This window comes from Trachinotus anak, unplaced genomic scaffold (assembly GCF_046630095.1).
Source record: "Trachinotus anak isolate AG129_WGS33_773 ecotype Australia unplaced genomic scaffold, CSIRO_AGI_Tana_v1 ptg000024l, whole genome shotgun sequence".
NCBI classification, from domain to species: Eukaryota; Metazoa; Chordata; class Actinopteri; order Carangiformes; family Carangidae; genus Trachinotus; species Trachinotus anak.
The window spans coordinates 2339374-2352975 of NW_027273875.1; the positions used below are offsets into that span (position 1 = coordinate 2339374).

The 13602-nt window shown below is 39.9% G+C and overlaps 2 protein-coding genes across 5 annotated transcripts in view; one reads left to right on the top strand and one right to left on the bottom strand.

The window, feature by feature from the left end:
- LOC139607568 (cytokine-like protein 1) overlaps positions 1 to 13602 on the bottom strand; it is a 76426-nt gene that overhangs the window by 30115 nt on the left and 32709 nt on the right. The gene's annotated exons all lie outside the window — the stretch shown is intronic.
- Positions 1 to 13602, top strand: part of stk32a (serine/threonine kinase 32A) — a 63155-nt gene that overhangs the window by 21785 nt on the left and 27768 nt on the right. Inside the window, exon 5 of the mRNA XM_071460545.1 lies at positions 938 to 1111. Coding sequence (XP_071316646.1) covers positions 938 to 1111 — 174 coding nt within the window. The remainder of the gene's footprint in view (positions 1 to 937; positions 1112 to 13602) is intronic.

Consider the following 13602-nt stretch of genomic DNA (forward strand, 5'->3'; position numbering starts at 1 on the left):
CTGTACAAAGCCAGAACACCGTGTATATTACTGATACTAAATGTGGGCCTGAAACTTTACTTCTGTAGTTCTTAAATAAAAACAATTGTTTCTTCAGATATGAACAGAAGATGAAAAACAATGAATAGAAAAAAGAGACAAATTACAGAGAAAAGTAAAAAAATAAAAAAAAAAATAAAAAAATCTATATTGTATTAAAATTCTTCGGCCTGCCTAAGTATCGTAGCCACTTCTGTACGAAATAATTTTCTTAGCTTGGTAGCCTTGAAGACATGATAATGAGTATTGCCTCAGGCATGACTGAGTCAATATGTAGGTGCTTCCTCTGCAAAGTGAAGGAGTGTGATGAGTGTTAAAGAGCAGAGCAGCGTCCACCCTCAAAGACCTTGGGAGGCTCCAGAGGTTGTGTTTTCAGACGTCATGGGTTGGAAACACTGATTGGTAATTTTTGTTAGGTTTCTCGTCAGAACCCTGTGTACTAAAGTCTTATATACTGTCTTATAAACGCTGATTTGCCTGAGGAGCACAAGGCTGACATGAGTTCAATTCGAACTTGTCATCCTCTTTTATGGCTGATGAGTAAAAGTGTTGCATCGTCAAAGTTGCAGCAATCCAGACATTTAGAAAAAAAATGTGCTCAGTTAGAAAACCCACATTCCTCTAGCATGGGTTCCCACAACTCAGCTTTGTGCTATTTTCATCTTGTGGAATCCATTCTTGTACACTGTTTTATGGTAAAGATGAGATTCTTATTTGTGGCTGTCACTTTCTGCTTCTTCCTCTCCTCCTCTCATCTGTTCTTCTGCAACTTCCACCTATCCATACCTCCCCTTCAATTGTGATTGCACGACTCTCTCTTCCCTCTACCCTCCCTTGTGTGCATCTACCAAAATCCCTTTCAACATCACTCCTTACTCCTCCCTGCCTTCCCCTTCAGGTATTCCTTCCAGGATGAGGAGGACATGTTTATGGTGGTGGACTTGCTCCTGGGAGGAGACCTGCGCTACCACCTGCAGCAGAACGTCCACTTCTCAGAGAGCACCGTCAAACTTTACATCTGTGAATTGGCCCTGGCTCTAGGATACCTCCGCACTAAGCGCATCATACACAGGTGAGATGTGTTGTCACAATTTCCTTTCTCTGAACCTTTGCTTTGTAGTTTCATATATCATAGTTTGTTTAATACAATTTCATAATGCAGAGAAGGTTTTTCTGCTGTTTTTTTTATACAAAACACATGACAGAAACAGTCTCTGACTGGCTGCTCCATTATTTCTCTTTCTGCTACAGTATGTGTCCCCCTTCTGTCCCTCTGCCTTGTTTTTCCACCACCACTGAATTTGAGCATCAAGCACCCCGGTGTTCTTTTCTCCTTGGCTGTCCACTTCCATATTATTTTCTAATATGACTGCTCCACTGCTGTGCAGAAAGGTCAAGCTGTCTTGACATGAAGGTCACACCTGACACAACAGTTTACCCTGAGCTGCAGATTATGGCCATCATGAAATGCACCAGTTCAGTCTACGCTGCTGTGTCGATGCCTTATCTAATTTGTAAAATGCACGTTAAGTGCTTTTTAGGCAGAAATGTCTGCTGCTATGGCAGAGCCACAGACTTGCAAGGCCAAGAGAGACATGGCTACAGCCCAATGTTATTATTTTAAGTTGTGTGACTGAAAGAGCTCGGGATATACTGTTACAGCCATTGGTGCTGCCAAAATACATTGAATACATTAAGTGAAAGAAAAGTTCAAAACTGGCTTTCTTATTCTGAGGCACTAACCCGCTGAGACTTTCTCACTCATAACATAACAATCTGCCTCATTCATATAGAGACAATGGAGATAAGATAAACAACTAGAGCAACCCTGTCTCATAGTAAATATTTTCTTATTTACTTACCAAATACATTTTGGAGGAAACATATATAGTGTGTCATTGTTAAAATGCACACAAGTCAAACAGAGGTTACACAAAGCACAGGATTTTGACCCCAGAGACCAGGATTTGAGTCTAATGTCCCATGTGATGTTACCATAGCATAGATGTATTTATCTCATTGGTAGAGAAAACTAGGCCTTTATTTGAAACAGGCTTGTATCAGAGACTTTTCTTCCCAATTTTCCCTCTTCTCCTGTCAGTGCAAACTCAAAATGTCCATACCCTAAGTTTCTCTATAACCCAAATACTGTTTTCACTCACTGTTAAATTCCAGTCGTCACATTTGGAAGCTTTTCTTATGTTAAGCCCCTGTCAAATAAAGTGAACCATTTCTACATTTCTCACAATAAAAGTCTGGACTTATGGCTGTGGAAATGCACATTACAATTTACCATGAGAGGTCTTTAAGTTGGCTGTTTATATGAAACGTTACTGTAGTTTTAATCCACTAGACCACAAGAGACACATATTTAGACACTGCAGGCTACCAAAGCACAGCATTTATACACACATGCATATACTCACACACACATATATACACACACACACACACACACACACACACACACACACACACACATACATATATATATATATAATTTATTCATTTATTTATTTTTATTTATTCATTTCTTTAATGACTCCTGCAGTACTGCAAGCCCATACATGTTTAGCATGGACGACCTGAGTAGTGCATGAGTAATGCTTTGCTCCAATCTCTGAGGTACTGTCTATATTCCATCCACTGCTTATACTTACTCCTCCACTCTGGTGACTGAGCAAAGAGGTAAGCATAGAAAGAGAGGCCCTCTTAGATCATGACTAACAGGGGACGTCACTGCAATGGAGAACACTAATTTATCAGCACCCCCTGATAACAAATTACACCATTTAACTTAAAGTAGACTACTTGCTCTTGTCCACGCTCTCAGACCTCCACAGAGGAGAGAGGGAGAGAAATAAATGGGATGGATTATTAATTTCCTTTTCCTTTCACTCAGTCCATAGAGGCATATGAATATTTCAATTATGTTTTCTATTTTAGTGCTGGAGAGGACAGACTTGCCACTTGATGTGCAGGTGTTGGGGGCGTTTGTTTAGACGGAATCAACATCTTTTCAATCTGCATTCATTAGCTTCAAATAGAAAGAGGAGCTGAAAGTAACTCTCAGCTCATCTCTATGGAAATTGAATTTATAATTTCCTTCCTCAGATGTGGACGTGTTGACTTTGGTGCAGTGAGTGAGTGCACTTAATGCTCTGAGAATGTGTGCGTGCGTGTGTGCATTTGTATGTGTGTAGACACGTCTGTGTACATGTGAGTATATGCAGGATGTACACATTCTCCTTCCACTGGTCTTTCAGGATTTTGATGATAATGAGGGGAGTAATGATGATAATGACATTAATTTTAATTATGTTATTTACAAGATACATCATGACTATGACAGAATATGGTTGGCAGTTGTTTGGTTCAGGATGATGGCCACATTAGTTCAGCTAAGCTTTACTCATTCAAGAAGTCTCAATGAGATAAAACTCTTCTTTGAAAGAGAGACCTGAGAACAAATTCCATGCTATGCAAGTTCACAACACGACAAATCAGTCACACAAAGCAAACATCACACACACAGACACCCAAATTACAGCTGATTTTTTTTTTACATTGCAGTATAGTGCATTGTACTGGAAACCACTGAGTTGGTATGAGAAACATTTAAAAATAGCTGTGATCTGGTGTCATGTCATGTCACCAGGTATGCTAACACAGCTTCCAGTGGTAAGTGCCACCGCTGCCTCGACTAATAAAGTGGATAATATTGCAGTAAATGGTATGAATATAGGACATAAGCTGGTGATGAGAGTATAATAAATAATGGATGGATAAATGGATTTTGTTTTGTTTTGAAAGGATAAACAAACTCTGCTCCCATGAGAAACCAAATTGAATTTTAGCTTGAAGTATTTCAATGCAGAATTGAATTGATTACATTCCCACTGAGTAAAAGAGGCCTGGAGCTCATCAAAAGCAGACTGTAACCTGGAGAAGGGCTAGTTTGTAGTGGAGACAACAGCATACAAGATGGTATCATCAGCATAAGAACTGACATAGCAGCAGTTAGAAAATACAGTAAATAGCAGGGGACCTAATATTTATCCTTGTGGGAAGGCTTTAACTAGTTTAAACCACTGGCTAAAAGTAGAGTCTTTGGATCCCACCTAAGCTCTAGACAGACACACTGTGATTTTTGTCGAACAGAAATTTTAATTCAGGAATATGAATGAAAGTTACTGTCTTAGAAATTGCTATGTTTTGACAGAAGGCTTGACATGGATGAGGTCAGGGTAAAGATCTTGAAGGGAACTCTGTCTTTGCCTGCAACTACACTGAGATCCAATAACAACAGACACTGGAAGACAACAACAGACATCTCTGTGTCAAGCATTGCTAATTATTTTCAATAATGAGGTCTTGCCTTGTATGCAACTGTATGGCAAATATGAAAAATCTCAGGGGAGTGAGGGGGATTAACAACAGTTTGGCTCATCTTAACAGAGCCTGGATGGAAAATAAAAGAAAGGGGAGCGTCATCATGGGATATACCGGAGCCTCTGAGCATGAAGTATGATGCAAGGTGGAAATTAATTTACTTGCCTTGCATTATTAAGTGGAAGTGCATTTTACATGAACCTCAAGAAGTAGGAAAACAATTTGAAGGAGCTTAAAATGTGCATTGTATATTGATATTGGAGATAAAGTTATACGCCAAGATAATTTAAAAGTGAATGGTAATTTAGGTTTATTTGAATGTGGGTCTCGTGTTCAATTTCATTATCTGTATTGATTATGATGATGTATTCTTACCAAAGTAATTACTGAGATTTGGGTACACTGTGGCATCACTACAATGAAGTCTGATGAGCAGTCAGATGATCGGACAGAATATAAACAAGCCAACACTTGAGTCACATTATCCAAACTAATTTATTTGGAGCTAAAAGTGAAAGAGAGACCATCTGAAGCGTGGGTGGTCATCACTGACAGGTAGTCAGTCTGTAAACTAATGAATGATTACAGCAGGTCAGCTTAGATAAGACTTTCTAATAATTTGGCGTTTCCTCTGCCAAAAACAGTTTGGCTCACCGACGGGTCAGTTCAGAACTTGTATAAATGTCTGATTGCTCATGTTTTGTTTTTGATGAAATATTATTAAATAAAAGATAGAAATAAAGACAGGAACTGTACAACTTTTATCATAAACTATGAATGAAGCCATAAACAGAAGTAGATTCGCCACACAAGGAGGTGGTGGGGTGAATGGCAGGTGTACAGCTTGGTTATGCTGTGGTTTTGTTTAAATATAAATAAACTCATTGTGTCAGAAGCCACCGTCAACTTTTTCTGTATGAAACCAGACCGTGATCTTTTCTTAACCTTAACCATGTACTGTGAGTGCCTAAATATAACCATAAAAAAGTTTAATAACGCTGCAGTCACTACAAGTGGATACTGTATTGCAAGATCAGATATTTTAGTGGAAAACAAATACGTTGTCTAGAATTGGAAGCATATTTCCCACTAAACATATTTGCTGTTGCAGTTTAGTTGTATATCTATATTCTAGTGTTTCAGTTATGTGTCATAGGAGTCCTTTTCTTTCTTTTTGTCTAAATCATTTTGATGTGGGGAAAATGTTTGTATTTGCATTTTGAGACATCATGCTGAGAAATATGATCAACCTCAGGAGTGTCATGTATCTGGTCCAACCTAATTCAGGGATGGTTAGTGTTCTTAACCCTAAACTCTCTGGGGAGTTTGAATTACTAACAACAGAATGAGTCTCAATTAGATGACATCTTCAGAGACGTGATGAGTCTCTCCAAACAAGTGGAAAGATAAATGGCAAGTGTGTGACAGGGGGAGGAGAGTGTGTGTGTGTGTGTGTGTGTTTGTTTTGTGGTGGTAGGGGTTGTGCATACATTTACTTCACCACAGCCTTTTCAACATCAACACCACTTATCTCTGGCTGAATCCTCAGGTGCATTTTAGTGCCTCCTAGAATCCTCGTAATGGAAAAACTTGCATGTTGTCTGCCAGCAGAAGCTCTTAAAAAGTCAATATGCCTCAGTGTTTCATTTGGGGAATATAACGCCCATTAAAGTGGTTAAGGGACTAAATGTTTGGCTCTAATCAAACTGACAGCGGTGGACTGTGATCCTACAGACACGCCGCAGTTAAGGTGAATACTGTGAATCATAACTGTGGTTGAATCTCACAGTGAATTTACTACACACACTGTAGTAGCACCCTGGTCTGAGGCATCAGTGATCACTATTATATTAGCAGATTCTCAGTTTTTTCAAAATCTGCTGAAAATGCACATTAATTGAATAAAATCCAGCATTTATAAGATACTTCTTCCAGAATATTATACTTCATTCCTGCTACAAAGTGTGCTCTTTTATGATCTAATTTATGGAAAATACAGAAGCTTGGTTTATGCAGTGCCTTTTGAATTTGGTGTTTTTGTTTCTCTTTTGTTTGTTTGTTATTGTAAAAAGGGAAGAAGCAGTTGTTTTAATGTGTTGACAGGTAGCCATGTCAGTATGAGTCTTTGAAGTTGCTGTAGAATCTTCAATAATGATGATATATTATATGTTAACTTACTTAGTCAACAAACATCATGAAAAGACCAAAACCATATTAACAAGTATTGTTTGTGTAGCTCATGTTCTTTCTTCAACATCAGCATTGCATGTTGAATCAGTCCCACATATACCATCCTGCTGCTGTAAATACTATCCAGAGCTCCAAATGTGTGTTAATCCACGGCTGAAACTAGTCCCCAAAAAATACTTCAACCTACTTAAACCTGTGAGTCAATTTTGCTACAGTGCCCAGCCGAATCTACTTTGGGTAAATATGAGCCTATATACTTGTGACACATTTTGGAGGCGATTTTCATCCTCATTTGAAACAAATGGGCTTGAATGCCACAAACAGGGTTGCGATAAGTTCAGAGGGTATTGAAGAGACAGACTAACACGTTGTTGGTTCTGGGCTTGCAGACGGAAATTGTGCTGTCTATTTATTCAGATACCTGTTTCTTATCAAATGAACTCAAGCGTACTGAGACCCAGCTGTTGCAGGAGTAAGCCTATTTCAGCCAAGGAGGGCTCTCTTTTGCAAGCTCTGATCTCTCCTCTGCATCTCTTCAGCTCTGCCTCTCTCATACATAAACAAATATAAAGTACCTTTCCCTCATGCTCTCAGTCCGTATTGCTCCATTTTTTTTTCCTTCTTGTGCTATTTTCTCCACCTACTGTACCTTTATTTCTTTCCCATGCTCTTCTCTCCCTCATCCTCATTTCTTAGTCTTAGGTTGCTCAGGGTCTGCCTTTATCTCGGAGGGAGCAGCATCTCTGCTTCAAATTATTTATTTGCTTCTTCATCCTCTTCTCCTCTAGAGGCCCTTAGCCAAGCCGCCAAAAGGGAATATGGTCTTAATTTACCTATCTGGTTAATTGAAGGTGAAAGAACAGTCTCAGTGGGTCCTCTCATGGATGGTTCTTAAAATGAAAAGAGCCTAGATAGTGCTGCAGATTGCATGGAGGAAGACTAAGTCATTACTCTTACTCTCCATCAGCTCCTCCAAATGGTGAGCGTTTGTCATGTCTTCAAGTGAAGTATTCTTTATTCATGGAGTGTGTTAATGTTTTATTTCCTAGCAGAAGTAGAAAAAGCAGAACCATGAGGAAGCGGAGGGAGGGTGGGAGAAATTATACGTCCATACTTCATAAATGCAGATTAAGGTGGCAGTTGGTGCCAGCTCTCTGATTTTCCACCACGAAATGGTGAATTGAGCATTATCGTTGTCGAAAATCTCCCAGAGCAGCAGCAGATTAGCCGATAGGAGGAGGTTTGCGCTCTGAACATGATAGAATGTTTACCAGCAAGTCTGCTCCAAAAAGATCACTAATTGCCTGGTTGTGTATCTACCTCACGTGCCTGCCTGTAAGGAGAAAGGAGGAGAGAGATGTTGGCAAAAGGCAGTGTATTCAAACAGTCAGAGGCAGACTGGGAGAGAGAAAGACAGAGATAAAGGCAGAGATACAGAGTCAAAGAGCCAGGCGGAGAGGGTGGAGAGAGCTGACATTTTATGTTAACACTCCCTGAATGTTTCTGACGTGGTGAGTTTTTAGTGCCGACTGGCTGCTTTCACTGTCTGCTTGGCACTCTCCATCTCCCGGAAATCAGCTCCAAATTAGACTGGGGACTTGTCATGCCCGACTTTGTCAAAAAGTCACACTCAGTATGTGTCAATAAATAAGGAATGAACATCTCTCAGCTCGAGAGCTGATACTGTTACACACGCGCACAGAATGTTTACCCATGTACATAAACACAGCGACAAACACACACACACACACACACACACACACACGCACACATGCACACAGCACATCTCAGTACAACTTGTCAGAGTTGATTTTCTTTAAAGGACCAGTGTGTAGGATTTAGGGACGTCTAGCAGTGAGGTTGCAGAATAGGCCTCTCTTTTCAAGCATGTAGGAGAAGCTTTGGTGATCTTCAGGTAACATTAAAATGTTAAATGCCCTCTGTAGAGCCAGTGTTTGTTCTGTATGTTCTGGACTACTATACAGAACACAGCAGTGAAGCATGGCAGGCTCTGTGGAAGAGGACCTGCTCCCTTTGTAGATATGAAAGGCTCGGTCTAAGCCAACAAATACACAACGATTCTTAGTTTCAGGTAATTATATGCTAATAAAAACATAATTATGAACATTATATTCCATCACTGCCAATAGATCCTCCTAAGTGAGAGATGCAGCAGTTTGCTGGGTGGGAGCTGTTAGCCTCTGTGGGTGTAGCTGGGCTTTCAATTCACGTTCAAAGGCAGCGGCTGTCTGACTTGCTCTTTGGTGGCTGGTAGGCGTGGGTACTTAGAACTGAGGGATTCTGTTTCTGTGTATTTCTATGCACAGCTGTGTATTACTGTGTCCATGTGTGTTCGTGTGTGTATTGCCGGTTTTGAGTGTGTGATGTGGCTGAGCTCCGGGCTTTCTGGGGCTTCCAGAGTTCCTCCACTCTCCTTTGTGACAGAGAGGGAGAGGCACGATCTCCAACAGCTCTCTGCTTAAATTCTGGAGTGGAGAGGAGAGCTAAAGCAGCAGAGCCATGAAAGAGCCTCTGATTAAAGTGCCAGCAATCTATGCCCAGAAAATCAGTAACACTGTCGCAGTTACAGATTTTCAGAAATTCTGAAATGAAAGGTGGAAAACCAGTAAATTAAACATTTTACATGGCTGACAACAATCCATCCATTTTTCTATTTGCCCAAAGCCAGAAAACAGAAAAATGTCAGACATGATGCAACTATGGGTCCAAAATATTTCCATATCACAGAGTAACAAAAACTGCCAAGTAGATCTCAAATGATTAATTGCTAAATCAAACTGTTGATTGACAGAAAATAAATGTGGCTGTTTGATAATTGATGAATAGTTCAGGTTATTTTTTATCAAAAAAGGATTATCTAAAGGATTTCTATAGGATAAGCATTATGACTAATGAATGAATGAATGAACCTTGCGTTCTGTGAACTTGTGATGGGCATTTTTCACTATTTTACATTTCAAAGACTAAACAATTATTTGAATAATTGAGAAAATAACTGATTAATGAATAATGAACATAATGTGGCTGTTCTAGCATAACATAATTATAAAAGTTCTGGGTCAGATTGTTCGGGATTTCTTTAAAATGTTCTTCTGCAGTTGCTTGTGCAGCCAACATTTGAAAACATGGTTTTCTTTCATGAAATAAAAATGGGGGAAAAAAAAAAACTTCATCGCCACCAAATATGCTACAGAATTGAAAAAAGTAGTGTTTCAGTATCTGCACCAAAATTCAGGTATCATATTGGCACTAGTATCTAAAAATGTCAAACGATACCAAGCCCTAAATGCAACTAGATAAAAAGGGATCTGAATGCTTTAACAACTGGGTCAGTAACAGTATGTATCATAGCGTTTTTATCATTAAAGGTGATTAATTATCCGGCACTATCACCAGAACAGGGTGCTCATACTGCCTCACAGTTCACACTAATGGAAGGGAATAGTGCCTTTACTTTACAGATATATGTGTGTGTGTGTGTGTGTGTGTGTGTGTGTGTGTGTGTGTGTGTGTGTGTGTGTGCGCGCGCACGCACGCATGTAAGCTTTCGTGAGCTCTTTGAATGATCCGAGTGTGTTGCTGTGTGGTTGCATGACCTGCATGAGTGTGTGTGTAAGCCTCTGTTCTCAGGTGTGTTGGCCTGCTCCAGTATCAGTGCAGTATCATATGAGCAGGAACAGGGTTCAGTTACCCCTCTGCCTCTGATAGCTGGCTGTAATGAGGCCATTAGATCCTGCTAATAGCTTGTAGGGCCAGTCAACCGAGAGAAAAGCCGAGGGGATCAGCTTGCACCAAGCTCTCCTGGCCCTTCATCCCTGTCCTCACTCAGAAGAGCCCCAAATTTTACCTCCATTATTCCCTTTTTTTTTTTTATGCTCACTTCTTTCCTTTTACCCATCTTGCTCAATTTGCTCTTTGTATTCTCTGCCTGTCCCTCATCATTCACCCTTGGCTCTCTCTAACTCTCCTCTTTCTCTCTCTGGTTTAAGTCATTTCATTGGCTCTCCACTTCATTTTCTCAATTTATCCGTATAAAACAGGACTATCCAGTCTGTTTTCTCTCTCTGTTTCAGTTCACCCCCTCTCTCTCTCTCACTCTGGCCTGTACATCTCCAATGTTTTCTTCCCCTTTTCTGTTTTCACCCTCTCTCGGTTGATTTTTATATTTTATACATCTCCTTTATATTTACCTCCCTGTCGCACTGTCTCTCTCCTCTCTCCTGCTTTTTTTTTTTTTTTTTTTTTTTGGCCAAGTGATTCATACACAGCTGTCGATTCATATGTAAAGTGGCTTTGGATTATCATAATGTTCCTTCGCTTTTTACTCCTCAGGGGGAAAAAAAAAACAGAAAAATCTGAAAATCAGTCTTGGAAATGTGCACCTAATTTCACAATGTCCTATGCTACAGCAGTGACCAAGAATGACTGTGATTACAAACTGCTACCTAACAGTTTAGTGATTGTCAGTATATGGTGCACGATCAGGCTTTGGAAGGTGCTGCAATACAGTTTGTCCACCTCACACAGTCACACACTCCTACAAGCTTACTGATTCAAGTATTTCAAAAACATTTTTTTTTTGCCACATTTCCTCTGAATCAGAGGACAGAGAAGTGCAACTGTTTCATCTCATAGGCCTTTTTGTTAGGTCACCTCTGAAAGCATCCCTTTCAAAGTGGCCAACGCTTGCAGATGGTTGAGTTGTCACTTAGCAAAGCAGTCCCGTCTTCACACAGCCCTGGTGTGACCGGGGCTGGAAGAGACCCATCTGGTTCTCAGCACTAACAGACAATGCATACCAGTTATCCAAACACAGGAAAATCAGCCAGCTGCAATGAGCAGGTGACAAGTCAACGTTTTCTCTTTTACTATAGAAATGAACGGTCATTCATACAGATTTATGAACATATGAGTTACTTGATTCATTACATGCTGCCAGCTCCTTACTGAGATAACCTCTGAGGAGCATTGTTGAAGGTTTCTAATGTTTTCTAACAACAGGGTTAACAGGGTTAAGTCTCATTCCTAGCTGAGTTAAGAAAAAAAACATCCTGTGAATATTAATATTAGCACGGCTCCTTCCCTAGACATCACCATTACAGAGTCGTCTGACCTACTTTTCACTATCACTTTATCTTTGATAGCAAGACTTTAGTTGGTAATTGCTGCATAATTCTTTTATGTCAGCTTCTATGAAAGGGAAATAGAATTAAATTCATGGATCATTAAGCTGAATGCAACCGAGAACTATGAGTATTGACTGTGACTGTTAGAATTGGCTTCATAAGTCTGTAAGGTTTATAAAGTATTTTAGTGCAAAACTCTTATTTATACACAGTCAAGCCCTTTGAGGATGTTTGAGACCATTAATTTGTTCTGTTTTGTTTTAAACAAATCTTTTAATACCCTGAAACAAAATGCTCATTTACCGTATTCCAGATAGTGATTCAAAACCTATGTATAGTGATGAAAGTATGTTGTAATTGTAATTATCATTTTAGAAAAAACAAATATCAGATGTTACCTGTAATAACAGGTTTGCTTGTTGTTTGCTTGTTTTATGTAGCTTACGTTGCTCAACAGTTTTCAAACTCGTGCAAAGATCACTTACTAAAACAAAATTACATACTTAACATATCATGGCCACATTTCAATTAAAAAGTAACAGAGTTATTTCATTAACCTATGACTTGATTCTGATGTTTCAAAGTGTTAATTAAAACATCAGGTATTTGTTTAGAAAAAAAATCAATATTGCTTCAACACAGATGAGAAAAAAAACACCTTTGGGGAAAATCTACACGCCTTACACACAGACACATCCACTAATCTTGCTAACTTCACTAGTGTTTCAAAAAAGTACAGCTGAGGGCGGGCAGTGTTTGAAAATGTGAAGGGAGAGCTAAAACGGGGTGAAGTTGCTCTTTAATGTCCACTGTCAGAAGAACAAGTCAGTCATGGTCATCATCATCACCTCTACCTCGACAACTTGGCTTTTACCACACGTCACCTCCTAATGAGGCTTGCTGCTTTGCTTTATCTCTTGAGCCAGTTGTCTCAGCCCCTTCTTGTCCTGTGGCTTCACAATGGCAACATGGCCTTTAGCTATAAAAACAGCTTCCTTGTTCTCACTTACAGCCTGCTTTTTCAGCAGCCACACATGCCCCTGCTCTCCCCCTTTGTGCCAGCCTTTGAGGCAAATGTCAGCTAATTAAGGCTTACATGGTCGACCTTTCTCATCCCCACCTGAGCCTGCGCCACTCGATCCGCCAAGAGCTGAGCTCCATGCTACAGGTTGTCCTTGTCTCCAAGAGTGTGCCACAGAAACACACATATGCACACAAAACACAGGTCAGCATGGCCTTTGATATGCTAAAAGCTGCTGGGTTCCTACAGGGCAGAAGATTTAATTAGAGGAGACATGGTCTAACACTGAGGAGGCAGAATGAGTTAGCTGTCAGTGCTGCTACAATCTCCAGTCTATATGCATACTGCCAAAAAATCTAGGTTTTTACTGCAGATCAATTAATTTATTTACACTGCATTTCACTTTGATTTCTGTTGCTGCTGCTATTGTTTCCTGAAAATCTGCATGGTGTTTCCAACCAAAGGCCCCACCCTCAAACCCATATCGAAAAACACACAGATAAGACCATTTAAGAATACCATTGTGACTTCACCATCCCTGACGATGTCTCAAATGTCTTCATTTGGTAAAGATGATGTCAGTTTCCGAGTGTGGAAATTCACCGATCATCAAGCACAAATGAGACATTTGAGAAAGGCGCTGAATATTGAATATCATCTCCCCGGTTCAAAGCATTTTCAAAGCTGTGAGGATACGTTGCAGAGATGAGAGAACAGAGAGAAGCTGAGAACACTCTGTTCCCTTCCACTCTTTTAGTTTTAGTCTGAAGCCGCACAAGTGCATCAGAAAATTCACTATTCAGATGAAAAAAC